The sequence below is a fragment of the Rhineura floridana genome, chromosome 2 (assembly GCF_030035675.1).
Source record: "Rhineura floridana isolate rRhiFlo1 chromosome 2, rRhiFlo1.hap2, whole genome shotgun sequence".
Taxonomy (NCBI): domain Eukaryota; kingdom Metazoa; phylum Chordata; class Lepidosauria; order Squamata; family Rhineuridae; genus Rhineura; species Rhineura floridana.
In genome coordinates this window covers 17,466,925-17,484,147 of record NC_084481.1, presented here as the reverse complement: position 1 = coordinate 17,484,147, position 17,223 = coordinate 17,466,925, and the positions used below count along the sequence as shown (strand labels likewise).

Here is a 17,223-nt window from a genome sequence, read left to right as displayed (position 1 = left end):
CTGCACCCACCAAGGGTCGATGGTTGTGGTCGCGCACCCCCTGCCCCCCTTTTGAAGAACGCTTCAATTAAAATTTGCCGCCTGAAGGCTGCCTAGCCTGTGGTCCTCACTGCTGCTGGGATTGATCCTGCGCTGCCGCTGAGGCACAAGGCCTGAAGGGTTGCCGCCGCCGCCTCATAGTGTCTGCAGCTGTAGTTGTTGCTGCCGCCGGCGCCGCAGGGCCTCCCGAGGCCCAGAGCCTGGCCGCGTAGGCTTCGATGCCGCCGCCAAGCTCCGCTATGCCCAGCCTCGCCGCCGCTGCCTCCCTGTCTCCCGAGGGGGCGTGGGGGGGGGTTTCGCCGCCGAGCACCTGGCCTGGCCTCAGAAAAGCCTCCAGAGGCCAATGTGCGAAGGCAAAGGAGCCATGCCGCGCCGCTGAAGCCGAAGCTCTGCTGCTGCCGCCGAAATTCAAATGGATGGCAGGAAGCAGGCGGGGCGGCCTTAAATAGCCTTCAGCCGCCCCGCCTCCCTGCCGCATCACACGAAGGCTTGCCAGCGCGCCATGTGCGCACGCCTCCCCCAAGATGGCGGCCTGGACATCGGCTGCGGCCACAAGCTCGCCCCTCTGCCCGGTAAGTCCCGGGCACGGAATGGGATTTTGAACGAGCAAGACAGTGAGAAACCAAATAGAGAATTCAAGAGAATGAGATTCTGCAGCCTCATTCTTGCAGGCACACTTAGAAGTGATGCATTTCCATCTGTAGTGATTTGTGCCAATACTACTAACTAGGAGATTTCAACTTCTGGCTGCTATGTAAGTTATGCTCTAAAATTAGCTGCAGACTGATGAGAAAAGGCAAACAATTGTTCCAGAATGATACTTTATACTATGTTTATTATTTATTTATTTATTTATTTGGTTACATTTATATACCGCCCTTAGCAAATAGCTCTCAGGGCGGTAAACAGCATAGGGTAAAATACATACATGGCAATAATAAAATCACAAAAACATATATGACATAAAAACAAATACAGTTAAACAGAAAATAAAAATAAAGACTTAGTATACAAGATTAAAAAGCTAAAAAGATTAGAGTGATTAAAATGCCTGGGAGCATAAAAAGGTCTTTACCTGGCGCCGAAAAGATAATAGTGTAGGCGCCAGGTGTACCTCTTCGGGGAGGCTATTCCACAACTCGGGGGCCACCACGGAAAAGGCCCTAGATCTAGTAACCACCCTCCGGGCTTCACAATGAGTTGGTACCCGGAGGAGGGCCTTCGATGACGAACGAAGCGAACGGGTAGGTTCATAGTGGGAGAGGCGTTCCACCAGGTATTGCGGCCCCACGCCATGTAAGGCTTTATAGGTCATAACCAACACCTTGAATCTCACCCGGAAGCAAATAGGTAGCCAGTGCAGGCGATCCAGAACAGGAGTTATATGCGAAGACCGACTGGTCCTCGTCAATAATCTAGCTGCCGCATTCTGCACTAGCTGAAGCTTCCGAACTGTCTTCAAGGGCAGCCCAATGTAGAGTGCATTACAGTAATCTAATCTCGAAGTTACCAGAGCATGGACAACTGAGGCGAGGTCGTCGCCGTCCAGATAGGGGCGTAGTTGGGCTACCAAACGGAGATGGTAAAACGCATTCCGTGCCACCGAGGCCACTTGAGCCTCAAGAGACAAGGAAGGGTCAAAAAGAACCCCCAGACTACGGACCTGTTCTTTCAGGGGGAGTGTAACCCCATCCAGAACAGGATGCACATCCACCATCTGAGCAGGGAAGGCGTTCACCAACAGTGTCTCAGTCTTGTCTGGATTGAGTCTCAGTTTATTAGCTCTCATCTTAGTTTGCAGTAGATGAGCCAGCACTGTATGTTATAAGATCTGGGAGAAAACTTTAGCTCTAAAGACTTGATACCAGGCAGTAAATGTAAACTGATGCTCAAACCTGAGGTTGCTTCCCCACTGGCTTTTTAGTCCATGTGCCATCCTTTGTTTGCTCACTTTTAAAGAAGATTCCAGTCATTGCCAGCCAGCATTTTCTGTGTTGTTCTCCCATCTTTAACCCTGATTTGTGGTAAAAAGAAAATTGTGGCAATCTCCCCAGTGCGTGAACTAGCTGCCTCCTTACAGTTTTTGCACCTCTTATCACTTCTTCTGAAGTGGTGCAGCACCATTACTGAAGAATGCCCTTTTAATTGCCCTTTAAAAGGGCGCTTTCCCCTGTGGAGTGGGACTGGGATTAATTACTGATTTCCTCTTTTCCTCCCTTTTTACTGCAGAATAATTCTACGTTGCACTTTAAAAAAATGAAAAGAAAGCAAACCAGTAATAAATCTCCCCCAGGCCCACTGGGAACAGGAATGGACTAATTAAGGGGAAATTCTCCATTAATCGTCCAGCCGCACCGAACAGGAAGCAATAATAGAAGCAGAAATTGCAAGAAGCAGGCTATAAATTAACACTGAATGAACTTTCCCGAACGGGTTGTCTGAGTAGACATAATAGAAAGATCCTGGCAATGGCAAGAGGTATTGCCAGATAATACAGCAATATATTCAAACCGTGTAGAACCACATTTTTAATTACACTTCCAGCCGAGTGTGGAAAAAGTAATGCCTCAGCAGCACACAAGGGATGTAATGTGAAAGCAATCTAATTTTCATGTATTTAACAGAGGCAACATTTTGCTCAGATCAAGGGGGGTTTCCTTTGTTTCCAAGGCCCTGAGCTGCATTCCCACATGGGAGAAAAAAATCTGCAGCTAGATGTTTTTCAATATCATTTGGAGTTACGTTTTTGAGTAAAGTGTTTTTCTATTCTGTTTTGATTAACTACGAATGGCCCCAAAATTTAAAGCAGCTTCGATATGGGAATACCGGGTCTTCTGTATTATATATTATAGAGAAGTGGTCCATTAGGACAAGTTATCTCCCTAGCCAGGGCTGCATGTACTTTGTGCTAAGATAAACACATAAAAGATTACCCAATTCTGTAACACAAACTGCAATAGCATGTGACCTCAACAAGTTGCACAAATGTGCATGATTTTCTTTTGCATAAATGGTTCTGCAACCTCAAAATAGAGTGTCATAGTACATTTACTACCTGCTATCAAGGGTTTGCAGCATTCCTGAGCAAATCTCAAACCCCAAGCTGAAGTGTTTTAGACAGATCCTGGGCTTGTCCAAGACAAAGCAGGATCTGTACAAGACACCTTGGCCACATTCACGTCATACATTTATTCCACTATTATTCCACTTTAAACAGTCAAAGCGTCCCCCAAAGAATCCTGGTAAGTGTAGTTTGTGAAGGGTGCTGGGCGTTGTTAGGACACCCCCATTCCCTCATAGAATTATAATTCCCAGAGTAATCTAAGAAGAGGGACTGAGTGAGAAACCACTCAGGGAATTATTGTGAGGAGAATAGGAGTCTCCTGCCCACTCTCAGCACTCTTCACAAGCCACACTTCCCAGGATTCTTTGGGGGAAGCCATAAGTGTTTAAAGTGGAATAATAGTGAATAAATGTATAGCATGAATATGGCCCTTGAGTCAAAACAGGACTCAGGAAGTAGCTTAGCAACTCAGATGCAAAAAAAAAGAAAAAAGCTACAAACAAGTGTTTGCTGAAAGCAAAATTGATGTATCTAACCTTACCATATAAGGAAAATGCCAGGGTGGGGAGGGGTGAGGTAGAGCAAACACCAGGGTGGGGAAAAAGATGGGAGAAGGCTCCATTGTGACTGACAGGTCAAACTTGCAATTGCAGGGAATGATTTATCCTGGACTTCCAATCCTAGTGGTTTGGGGGAGGGAAGTGAATTCCTTTAGGTTTCCCCCAAATAACTTTAAAGATACGTAGCACAAAAACACTGAACTGTTTGTTTGAAATTTGGTAGGTTGTTATCCAGGAAGTTCTCTCTCATGTCTGCTATTTTCAGACAAATTGGCCACAAAATGACCTGCCCTAGAACTGTTAAGTCTGCCCTTGCAGGAAAGCCACTGCAGCTGTCCTTCTGAAATTTGGCAGAATTGATTCCATCAGAAAGGGCAATCATGTTGGCAAATTTCATACAGATCTGTAAAACAAATTAAGCTATAGACTTTTTTTAAAAATGAAAATTCAAAGGTGCCTGGCACAAAGACTAGTAGACTAATTTGCCTGTAATTTTGTAAGATTAATCCACTGGGGGAGGACTGCTGTGTCTCCAAATTCCATCCACTTCTGTCACAAGGAAAGATGTTATAACCCTTTTTTTAGTTTCCCAGTAGTGAATAGAGGAAGGGGAGGAGGGAAAACAAAGCCCTCGGGCTTGGACCCCTAGCCAAATCAGGCAGCTTTCAAATGTGCACACCACTGTTCTGTAATGGCTATTATGTTATAATCACAAAAGAAGGATAAGCCTGTCCCCTAACTCCTGGAATCTTATTTATTTATAATCTGCATTTTCATAAAGATACATCAAGGCAGAACCTCTGCTGATAGGACCTGCCATCCTAAAGGCTTTGTTCTTGGTGAGGGCAAATCGAAAGACAAGGGTCATGGGAAATCACAAAAAGTGACCGAGGTGGAACATAAAGAATCAGATGGTCCTTGAGGTCAAACTTTTGCTTTGGCTTCTGTGATTTCACCAGTTGTTGCCTACTTACTTTTAAAACATTTATTCACAACCATGAGGGCTAGAAAAATTGCCGTTTAAAAAAGAAAGAAAAAGAGAGCTATGATTCTCTTGAAAACTAATTGTGTGCTAAATATATTACACAGTGTTTCTGCACCCTGACAGGCATAAGCATAGCATGCACACGATCCAGCCTAGAGCTGACACAGTAGATTACACACCCCGTGGTGAAAGGATGAATGAGGAGGGTTGCCGGACCATAAAACCTAGCCCCACTCCAGTCCTCACCACCATCACACACAGCAGCCATGCCTCCGCAGCATCTATGCATTTGATACATGTGCATAGAGCTCCTCCATGTGAGGGGGAATCCTGACCCAATCAGGGTATCCCATTATGTGGAGAATATATGTGTATACCATTATACATTATTTCAAAGCATGGGTGGTGTGTCTGTCCCCCACCTTCAAAATCCTGGGTAACAAAGCAGTCTTATCATTCACAATGTCTTCTCCTCTCTGCCTAATATATAGCTGACAATTGAGGATAGTACTTCCTGCCTCTGGTGAAGTAGAGCTCTAGTCCATGAAAGCTTTTGCCATTTTAAATCTGTTTATCTTTAAGCTGCTGGAAGGTGCTTGGTGTTTTTGCTGCAAAAAATATATGCAGCTACCTCTCTGGAATTTGTTGCTGTTAAACATCTCTCTTTTCCCCTTAAGCTAGGCAAGGGAATTTAATATACATTTAGGTGCAAAGCAGCCAAACTGACAGTTAAGTAAGTAAGTAAGTAAATAAATAAATAAATAGCCACCCACTCAGAATCCAGGTATTTTCCTTGCAAAATGGGAGCCTGCAGTAATGTTAGTTCCAACCTCTCCGCAAAGCTCCCTCTTTCATAGGATTTGTAGGTGCAAAGGTGGCTTTGTACAGTACACGTGGTTTCCCTTCCAGCACTGCATTTGTTTCATCACAGCAAAGACTGGAATAGTTTCCTTTCATTCTGTTCCTTTCCTGAAAAGGGGACTATGTAATGGCAATGGCTTTCTTCCACCCACCCACCAGCACATTCTAGATGGCTTTCAGATAATTTTTTAGGGAGAAGAGAGGTGAGGATGTGTTACTGCCAGAAAAATTAGTAGTGTAAGCCAAATGTGATGTCACTGTTTCCTTGGGAGATTTGCATTTCTGTGTACAATACAATCTGTGTACACAGATTTCCCCTCACAGATGATCCCCGCTGCACACCTCCCAGATGGTGCTACAGATGAGATTCAGAGCAGTTCTCCTCTGCTTGCTTCTCTTCCCCTTCCAGGCCCTACATCTCCCTCTGTTCTGTTCAGTTGCTCATATACTTTTCATTAGGAACTCTCGAGGAATCTGTGAATTTTGACATGAAAAAACTGGTTCTCTGCTTTCTAGACTAATGTGTCAAGTTGAATTTAGTTATCAACTGACTGTCACACTTCCAGAATGTTCCAAATGCAGTTCTTGGCTAAAAAAAAAGTATAAAGATGCATATTTTGAAATAAAATATGTTTAGACAGCACATTTTAAAATGAGCTTTCTAGGGCAGAAGATACTTAGGGGTCCTCACATGAGAAAATGACATGGGGTTGAAATGATTTGCCCATCCCTACCTTCCATATGTGGCTTTAAGAAGTGCATTTGATTTTTCACATTTTTTGTGTCATGTAGGAATGTTATTAATGCAGAAGAGATTGCAATTGTAATTACAGTTGTTTTAGGAGCTGATTTAAATCCCACCTGTGAAAACACTCTATACCTTTTCCCCAGGCAATCCTTTTGACTGCAGAAAGAGGCAACACAGAAACAGAAAGGAAGTGAGGGAGCCAGCCACCTTTGGAATCTCATATCTTCAAACCTAAGGCCCTCTGTTCTCCTCTATTCTTTCCCTGGTATTCTTCATCTTCCTTAAAATTAGGAATGGAAAGATTTATCAATTTTGGTTCTCTCAGATTTTCATTTTCTAGTCTAAATTTCAGTTCTCCACATATCTGCAGCAATTTGTGCATGTTTTTTGAAAAAACATCTCATGAAAATTCTCCAGATTTTAGTGTGAATTTCTTCTAATAAACACATTTTTGTAGGCAGTTTTGACTAATGTACACATTTTTGCAAGCTATTTCTCATCATTTAATGCATTTTTGCATGTTATTTTCACTGATTGATTTTTATGCACACTTTCCCTAACATATGCATTTTTGTAAACATTGTTTGGTTGGTGAATTGCATCACAAAATTCAAATAAGTGCGAATTTCAAAGGATGGCTGTGCTTTGGTTTTCGTATTGTTTTGGAAAGTGTAAATTTGGTAAATTTGGCTTTATGTGCAAACTGAATCGAATTTCTCACTATTCCTAGTTAAGGGTAAGTTGATTGTCTTACTTGAATCCCTTGGGATAATTTTACTGAATCATTTTTCAAAGCTCCTCGCATACAAACTTGACATTTACAGTTGCTACTTTTCATCTGCCAGGGATCATGTGCCTTTCGTAATACCTTTAAAACAGATGTAAAACTCATCAAAGTCAAATGTTTGTCATACACTTGTGCAAGGGAAACTTTCCCACATACTGTATCTACTTCTACAACATTGAATGGAAGGCTTTCCATCCCCTCCCCACCCATCCCCTTCATTAAAAATAGTTGCGCTTCTGACAGCACCTCAATGCTACAACTAAATATATAATTTTGTAAGAAGGCATTGTTTTCTGTTCTGCCCTGTATTTATAGAATCATAGAACTGTAGAGTTGGAAGGGGCATCTAAGGCCATTGAGTCCAACCCCCTGCTCAGTGCAGGAATCCAGCTTAAAGCATATCTGATGGGTGGAGAGCCTGCAAAATCATAGAATGCAACATTGTTTCCATTCTGCTGTAGTTTGTTTTCAGCCAAATAGTATGTTATTTGTCTCATTGTCTGCTGTGGGGAAATTATGTAAATAACGGAAGTTACATTATCATTATGTTATTCCAACCCATTCATTTCAAAGGAAGGACAATGCAAATGGAGAGTAATCAATTATGTATCATTTTTTATATATATTGTATATTATGTATTGCTTTTTATTATTGTAAGTCGCCTAGAGTGTCCACTAACCTGGACAGATAGGCGACCAACAAATAAAATTTATTATTCTTATTATAACAACAACAGCGGATACCAATTGTATTTGCTGGATTGATTTTTGTTCCAGACAGGGGACGAATAAGTGAACCTTGGCAATTTCTACTCTTCTTTCTGTTTTCATTGGAATTCTCAAAAATCCCTAATTACAATACAATCTTATATTAGCATTTTATTTAAGACTGATATTTGTATAATTTACTTCTGAATAAATATTTTAGGAGTGTTATGAAATATAGAGATGTGTCTCTGTTGGAAAGATTTAATATAGGTGTGGGAAACCTTTGGAGCTCCAGATTGCTGAATTTTAACTTCCATCATCCCTTGCCACTGGCCATGCTTGCTGAAGCTGATAGGAATTGTCATTCAGCAACATCGAACATGCCAAAGGTTCCCCACACCTGGTTTGTTATATGAAACACACCCTAATTTGCTCCTTCTTTTCCCACCCTGATATTTTTTTTCTGTTTCCACCACTGCTTATCAACATTTATTTTTCCTTTTCCCCCACCTTCAGAAAAGAAAATTTCAGTACAACAGAGACTCCTGCACACAGCAGGGAACAAAAGTGCCACAATATTCTGCAACTACACATCTAAGAGTAACGAAATAACATCATTCAAAGTCTTGCTGCGTAAAGGAATAGAGAGGGCAGAAGTTTGCTCAGTTTACTGGGACAGCACCCGTAATATTACCAAATATAACAAAAGCATGGAATTCAGCTGCCAAGTTACAGTCAACAAACAAGAAAAGGAAGTAATCTTTAACCTGCAGAACCTACATGTCAATCAGACAGACATTTACACTTGCAAAATTGAGATCTTAAACCCAGCGCCTTATGAATGGAGTGAAAGCCTTGGAACTTTGGTTCACGTGATAGGTAAAAATGTGAAAGTTCTTTCTGATTGGTCCCATTCATGTGTATCCCCAAATCACTCACTGCTAGGACCCCTATTATTTAAACTGCACTATCACATATAGAAGTGTCTATGCCTGCCAAACGCAAACCAATAATTTATCTGAGAATAGCAAGGCTGCGTACAGACTTACCTGTTTATAGAAAAAAGGTGGTTTTTCTCAGGACAAAATTGTTCTTATTTGTCCTCAACTAGCGATAGATCTGTCAGTTTTGGTTCTCAGTTTCTCATTCTTTCAATCTTAAATTCAGTTCTCCACATTTCTGCAGCAATTTGTACTTTAAAAAAAATCCTCATGAAAATTCCTCAGCATTTTAGTGCAAATTTCTCCTAATATACACACTTTTGTAAGCAGTTTTGACTAATGTACACTTTTTTGAAATCAAATTCTCCCAATATAGTGCTTTTTGTATCTTATTTTCACTAGCATATTCATTTTTATACAGACTTAGTTAATTTATGTATCATCGTACACATTGGTTTGTTGGAAAACTGCATTGAAAAATTTGGATACATGTGAATTTTGAAGGATCGCTGTGTTTCAGTTCTCGTATTGTTTTGGAAAGTGTGAATTCAATAGATTCACCTTTAAATGTGAACTGAATTGAATTTCTCCTCCATCCTTATCCTCAACATGCTGCTTTCAATCTTATATTGACTAAAAGTGGTTACTTGATATATGATTGAAAACCTTCCCCTTGTGATCTTAGTACAGGCCCACCCACAGTGTCATTGGGCAGGTGTAGATACATCCCCCTCCCATTACCAGGACTACCAACGTCTGTTTTCCAGTGGTCGCACTGCAGGGTAATGCAGACTCAATCTGCAATGAGATTTTATTTTGTCAAGAAGCGCTTTTCGGGGCAAAAATATGCACTACGCCTAGACTGTGTCGACTAGGTAGAAAAAACCAAGAACTCAGTCTCCATTGATTCTAGAATAAAATGCCACCTGTACGCAACACAAGTCTCCTTGACAGTGAGGGCCAAACTGTGCATGACATTCACTTCAAAAAAATTCTAAAATTGGCAACTTTTATTTTGAAAGAAAGGCAGCTGTGGAACCCAATCTGGACCATGCTTAGTGTGGCCCCATGCTGGTCTCTGACCAAAAACTGCACCTCCCTACTACTATTTGCCCCCAAAGATGCTGCTGCAGTAAAGAACATCTTTAAGGGCAAGTAAGTGGGGAGCAGGGGCACAATATTTGGCCAGAAACCAGCATAGGCCCCCAGTTTGGATTGAGAGAATGTTCTGGACAGCTTTTCCTTCAAAATAAATGTGGCCAACTTAAGCATGTTTTTTTAAAAAAAACTCACTGAGACGGGACTTACATAACATGTAGTTTGGCCCTCAATCACTGTGGTATCTGATCAATTTATCTTGTAGCAGTCATACAGGTGTATATAAATAAATGTATATACATGTAAAATTCTTGTTTGTGCAGATGTGTTTTGAAGCTCTTTTTTTTCCCCGTATACAAGCCCCAGAATCTCAGTGTCACCCAGGACCAGAATTCATGGGTGTTGCTGCAGCGATTGCAGTCCTTGTTTGTTATAGTATCCTAATGACAGCAGCTTTTTGCCACTGTTGGGTAAGTGATCCCTGTTTTCCACTCTTTCATGCTGTTCAGGTACACTTAAATGCACAAGAGTAACAACAATCTAATCTGGGAGAAGGGAACATCTTGCCCCCTCCATACCACTTTCTGAGCACCTCTTATGTGACATCCTGCTCTGTCCTGCCAAGCAAAGAGTTGCCTTTCTCTCTAAACCAGCCTTTCCCAACCAGTGTGCCTCCAGATGCTGCTGGACCACAACTCCCATCAGCCTCAGCCAGCATTGCCAATGGACAGGAAAGATGGGGGTTGTGGTCCAACAACATCTGGAGGAACACTGGTTGGGAAAGGCTGCTTTAGACCATGATTCCCCAGCCCAGATACTTCCCATTAGCCATGTTGGCTGGGGCTGATGGGAACCAGAGTGCAAAATATCTGGAGTGCAACAGGTTGGACCATCTTTTCATTCTCTTTGTATAGCTTGGTAATGGTGGGTGCTAGTGCAATGACCTTTGAAGGCTGGTGTATCATAAGCCAATGCAAGTTGACTTTTGGAGGCGGCTGGCAAGAAGCGGCCTCAAGGAGCTGCAAGGGGGTAGGGAGGACAGATCTGAGCACTTTCCACTCGCCCTCCTCGACTTGTACAAATGCAAATAAAAATATTACAGAAATCCCCCCCCCGGTTTCTTTCCCTGCTAGGAAACGGACCCTGTACAACACTCAATTGGGTATTCCTCTGGTGTGTAATTGTATTCCTTGAGTGGTCTTTTAAAAAATAATATTTATTTATTTATTATTAGATTTGTATCCCACCTTTCCTCCAAGGGTCCCAAGGTGGTGTACAAACATAGAATCATAGAATACAATAGTAGTATAAGGCCATCAAGTCCAACCCCCTCCTCAATGCAGGAATCCAAATCAAAGCATTCCCGATAGATGGCTGTCCAGCTGCCTCTTGAATGCCTCCAGTGTTGGAGAGCCCACTACCTCTCTAGGTAATTGGTTCCATTGTCGTATGGCTCTAACAGTTAGGAAGCTTTTCCTGATGTTCAGTCGAAATCTGGCTTCTTGCAACTTGAGCCCATTATTCTGTGTCCTGCACTCTGGGACCATTGAGAAGAGATCCCGGCCCTCCTCTGTGTGACAACCTTTCATTTACTTGAAGAGTGCTATCATATCTCCCCTCAGTCGTCTCCTCTCCTGGCCAAACATGCCCATTTCTTTCAGTCTCTCCTCATAGGACTTTGTTTCCAGTCCCCTGATCATCCTTGTTGCCCTCCTCTGAACCTGTTCCAGTTTGTCTGCATCCTTCTTGAAGTGCGGAGACCAGAACTGGACACAGTACTCAAGATGAGGCCTAACCAGTGCTGAATAGAAGGGAACTAATACTTCACACGATTTGGAAACTATACTTCTGTTAATGCAGCCTAATATAGCATTTGCCTTTTTTGCAGCCACATTGCACTGTTGGCTCATATTCAGCTTGTGATCAACAGCAATTCCAAGATCCTTCTCACATGTCGTATTCCTGAGCCAAGTATCCCCCATCTTATAACTGCATTTGGTTTCTTTTTCCTAGGTGTAGAACTTTGCATTTATCCCTGTTGAATTTCATTCTGTTGCTTTCGGTCCAATGCTCCAGCCTATCAAGATCTCTTTGAATTTGTTTCTGTCTTCCACGGTATTAGCTGTGCCCCCCAATTTTGTATCATCTGCAAATTTGATAAGCATGCTCTGTATCTCCTCCTCCAAGTCATTAATAAAAATGTTGAAGAGCACTGGGCCCAGGACCGAGCCCTGTGGTGCCCCACTCATTACTTCCGTCCAGTATGAGAAGGAACCATTGATAAGCACTCTTTGAGTATGATTCTGTAGCCAACTGTGGATCCACCTGATAGTTGTTCCATCTAGCCCACATTTAGCTAGCTTGCTAATCAGAATATCATGGGGCACTTTGTCAAAAACTTTGCTGAAGTTGAGATATATTATGTCCACAGCATTCCCACAGTCTACAAGGGAGGCTACCCGATCAAAAAATGAGATAAGATTAGTTTGGCAGGATTTGTTCTTCATAAATCCATGTTGGCTCCTAGTAATCACTGCATTGTTTTCAAGGTGCTTACAGATTGACTGCTTTATAATCTGCTCCAGAGTTTTTCCAGGGATTGATGTTAGACTGACTGGTGTGTAGTTCCCTGGTTCCTCCTTTTTGCCCTTTTTGAAGATGTTGTCCCTAACATTAGCTCTCCTCCATTCCTGCGGCACTTCACCAGTCCTCCATGATTTCGCAAAGATAATAGACAATGGTTCTGTGAGTTCTTCAGCCAGTTCCTACAATACTCTAGAATGCAGTTTATCAGGCCCTGTTGATTTGAACTCGTTCAAAGTGATTAGGTATTCCTTGACCGTTTGTCTATCAATCTCAAGCTCCAATCCTGCCCCTTCCACTTCATGTTTCCCGGGAGGTTCATAGACCCTTTTTTGGGAGAAGACTGAGCCAAAGTAGGAATTGAGCACTTTTGCCTTTTCTTTGTCATCTGTTATCAGGGCAGGCTCCAGGCATGCGGGGGCCTTTGGGCATCAGCTTGCCCTGGGCCCCCGGTGTGTGTGTGTGTGTGTGCGTGCTCGTGCGGCCCCCCTTCCTCTCTACAGTAGTCTTTACTATTGCCCTTAATTAAGATGGCGGCCGCAGTTTCCCTAAGGGGAATGAAGCCTCCGCCGCCATCTTTGTTGATGGCACACATGCGTGCTACACACACACACACACACACATATCTTTGCCATCAATTAAGATGGCGGCAGCGGCTTCAGTACCTTAGGGAAACTGCGGCAACCATCTTATTTAAGGGCAATGGTAAAGACTACTGTAGAGAGGTAGGGGGGCCATGCGGGGGGGCACGGATCGCAGAAGGGGAGCGGAGTGCCCCTCAGGGGCTCCTGTAGCTCCGGGGCCCTCAGGCCAGTGCCCATCCTGGCTGGCCTTTAAAACCGGCCCTGTCTGTTATCATTTTGCCATCTCATTGAGTAGCTGTGCCACCATTCCTTTTCTCTGCCTTTTACTATGGACGTACCTGAAGAAAGCTTTTTTGTTGCTTTTAATATCTCTTGCTAACCTCAGGTCATTCTCAGCTTTTGCCTTCCTGACGCCATCCTTGCAATTCCGTGATATCTGCCTGTACTCTTCCTTTGTGGCCTGGTCTTCTTTCCACTTCCTGTATGTGTCCTTTTTCATTTTCAGGTCATCTCTAAGCTTTTTTGAAGCCACATTGGCTTCTTCTGCTGTTTCCCCCCTTTTTTCCTTGTTGGAATTGCTTGCCATTGCGCTTTTAGAATTTCATTTTTTAGAAACTCCCACCCATCTTGAACTCCTTTTCTCATTAGAGTGGCTTGCCATGAAACCGTACTTACAGTTGTTCTGAGTTTATTGAAATCAGCTTCCTGAAGTCCAGGGTACACGTATGGCTACTCTCAGCTTTTGCTTATGTTAAAATCAAGAATTCAAGTATGGTGTGGTCACTTTCCCCCAGAGTTCCCGTAACTGCCACTTCATCCACCAAATCATCTCTCTTGGTTAGAGTCAAGTCCAGGATAGCTGATCCTCTGGTTGCTTCCTCCACTTTCTGTAGGAGAAACTTATCTCCAACACAAGTCAGAAATTTCTTGGAGGGGCCATGTTTGGCAGAATTTGTCTCCCAACAGATATCGGGATAATTGAAGTTCCCCATTGCTACTACATCATGCCTCCTCAAAACATTGGCAATTTGCTTTTCAAAAGTTACATTCTCGTCTTCTCCTTGATTGGGTGGTCGGTAGTAGACTCAAAGCACCACATTCCTTTTATTACTTGCCCCATTAATTTTAATCCAGATACTCTCGGTGAAGCTGCCAAGCTCATCTTCCTGTATTTCTGTGCAGAGATATATATTTTTAACATATAGTGCGACTCCACCTCCCTTTTTATTCCTTCTGTTCTTTTTGAACAAGTTATATCCTTCAGTTGCTGTATTCCAGTCATGGGAGTCATCCCACCAAGTTTCAGTTATACCTATCAAGTTGTAATTACCCTCCTGTATTAAGAGTTCAAGTTTGTCCTGCTTGTTTCCCATGCTCTGTGCATTAGTATACAGACATTGAAGACCATGTGATTTATGGCTTGGCTTCCTTACTACATTTTTCTGAGGACTCCCTATTACAGTCAAACTCTGTTCCTGTTACTGTGCACAAGCCTTCATCAGTCGTTACCACCAAGGTTACGTCTTCCTCCCCCTTAGGATTCTGTTTAAAGCCCTCCTGATGAACTTCTCCATGCTGTGGCCAAACACATTCTTCCCAGTCCTTGTGAGATGCAACCCATCACTTGCCAGCAATCCATCTTCCAGGAAGCATAGCCTGTGGTCCCAGAATCCAAATCTCTCACGTTGGCACCACCTTCGTAGCCATTCATTCACATGGAGTATTTTTCTTTCCCTTTCTACTCCTCTTCTAAGTACTGGAAGGATTGATGAAAAAACTATCTGGGCCCCAAAGTCCTTGAGTTTCCTTCCCAGAGCTTCAAAGTCTGATGTGATTTCTTCATAGCTCCGTTTGGCAGTATCATTTGTTCCCACGTGGATGTGAAGAAAGGGATACCCATTGGTGAGCTTGATGAGTGGTGGCAACCCTTCTGTCACATCTCTAATCCATCCTCCTGGTAGACAGCATATCTGGCGAGTCCACGGATCTTCTCTGCATACTTGGGTTTCGATCCCACACAGTAGGGAGTCTCCCACTATTGGTACTCTTCTCTTCTTGTTGTGGGGCATGGTTTCATTGCCCTTGCTTGCTTGAGCTGAACATGGTTCTCCCCCTCCCAATTTTATCCTCAGGACAACCCTATGAGGTAGGTTAGGCTGAGAAACAGTGACTGGCCAAAGGTCACTTAATGAGCTTCATTTCATGGCTGAGGAGGGATTTGAACTCTGGTCTCCCAGGTCCCAGTCTGACTCTAACCACTACACCACAGGCTCATGCTATTCACCCTCAGCTCCAACCTTCTACACTGACTTACCTTTTTAGGAGCCTGCATCTCGGTGAATGTGCACATGCCCTGGTTGTGCAAACTATGGGCTTAGTTAGATATTTAACCCAATTTTCCTTAATATTGTAAAAGGGAGAATGGTTGAACACTGTATTCAAAGCACCTTTGTTATACGGGCAGACTTTCGCTATTAGGTACTGTACTTAGAAAAACCCATGTTTTCTTACTGTCTGGATCATTGCATGGATAAATAAGCATGGCAGCACACTGCGCAAATGGAAAATTGTTCTTGGAATAACTAATAGTGATTTCAAAGATGCTTTTCTGAATCAAGTCAAACGTATGGAAGAGTTTGATTGCTCAGCTCTAGAGACAAGTGCAAACCTTTCTGCAAAAAGCATTGTTTATTGGAAGCTCTTCCATATGTTTCCAAGGAAGTGATGATAAGAAGATCTGCAAGTAACTTGTAAATCTGCTTTCCATGCTTCAGAGTATTATGTGAAGGGGAATCTCATGTATCTCTCTTGTGGGAAGATGCTGCCAGTATTGTACAAAGGAGGAGCTTGCATATGTCCCTGGTAAGAGGACACATGACAACTGAATTTTTTGGAAAGCTGTTCTTAGCACAATACCCAGAAATATGAAAATATGTTTCATCATTGTTTTGTCACTCCTTGTAATGTGCAAAGTGGATATTATTCATTAAACAGATACATCCCCCCCTTATCATTTTCTATATAGTTGAAAACCAAGAAGAATAAGATTATTCGGAATGATTATTTCAACATGACTCCGTGGCAATCTAATGGTCCGAAGAAGAGGCATCAACCACCAGGCGTCCCAGCAAGGAACTACACTGCATACCGCTCGTGGGAGCCCTGACCATTGGTAGCACATTCAGTCCGTTCTCTAAAGTGGGGAATATGAAAAAAAACATTTCATCCTTAGCTCAGTGTGGCTGTTGCCGATAGTCACCAATACCCACAAGAAAAGAGGTTCTTAGCACAGTGAAGGATAAAAACTATAAGTTATATTTCAAACTGATGGTAGAAAAGAAGAAAAACTGACATTGGATTGTAGATACAGTCACATAAACCTGTCACTGTCCTTTTTAAGCAAATACTGGTTCCATCTGCATTACTGATCTCTGTTGATGGCTTTTGTCTTAAGAGAATGTGTATAAATTGTACCAAAGCTCTGGCAAATCTACTAAGGTAAAATTACGTGGCCTTTCATGTCAAAGAGGACGCAATGAATAGAGAGTTTAAAACAGATGCTTAATAGATCAGGAGCATCCAGATAAGTTGCCCCAGTACTATAAAGACCATCATAGTATTGTAAGAGACATGTGTAATTAGTTGGATAGCTTTGCCATGTAATTCTGTACAGAACTCCCCCTTCCACTCCACCCATGAACAAAGTCTTCATGCTGCTAAAACAATCTCCATGCCGTTTCTGGGAGAGCCTTGAAGGACGGGTGGAATGTGCAGCCATATGAGAGCACTCTTGAGGTTTGCAGACTTTCATCAAGGCTTGGACAAAGTCATAGATGAAGGAGCAGAGAAATTAATCCACTGATCCAAGTTTCATTGGCTCCCAATGACATCCGTGAGAGATAAGGACAAGAAGTATTTGTATTTTTTGGCATCTGGACACTGAGAGTATGATATACACATGGTTCAATGACCATAGCCAAGCAAAGTCTAGAATGAAAAAGGTTCCTCCCCACCCCAAAATCTGGATCAGTGATGGCAAATCTAGATACATACAGTTATATTCTGCTAGTAAAATCAAAATAGCAAAAAACTAATTGTGTTTGTTTTTATTTCCTTGATTAGTTAAATGGGTACAACATTCAATGTATGGCATATACTTTATTAACCTTATTGAGCTGGAACCAACTGAGGATGTCACACCCTTAGCATCACTGCAGCAAACTCAGCTGCTACTACATAATGTTTCAGAGTGGTATCACTCAAAC

General features: G+C 42.5%; 1 protein-coding gene across 5 annotated transcripts in view; it reads left to right on the top strand.

Annotated features, from left to right (window-relative positions):
• CD28 (CD28 molecule) overlaps window positions 1-16,998 on the top strand; it is an 80,494-nt gene extending 63,496 nt beyond the window's left edge. For all 5 annotated transcript variants that reach the window (XM_061612871.1, XM_061612870.1, XM_061612873.1 and 2 more), the window contains 3 exons: window positions 8,269-8,631; window positions 10,152-10,261; window positions 15,984-16,998. In XM_061612871.1, coding sequence (XP_061468855.1) covers window positions 8,269-8,631; window positions 10,152-10,261; window positions 15,984-16,124 — 614 coding nt within the window. In that variant the 3' untranslated portion in view covers window positions 16,125-16,998. The remainder of the gene's footprint in view (window positions 1-8,268; window positions 8,632-10,151; window positions 10,262-15,983) is intronic.
• The last annotated feature ends 225 nt before the right edge of the window (window positions 16,999-17,223 follow it).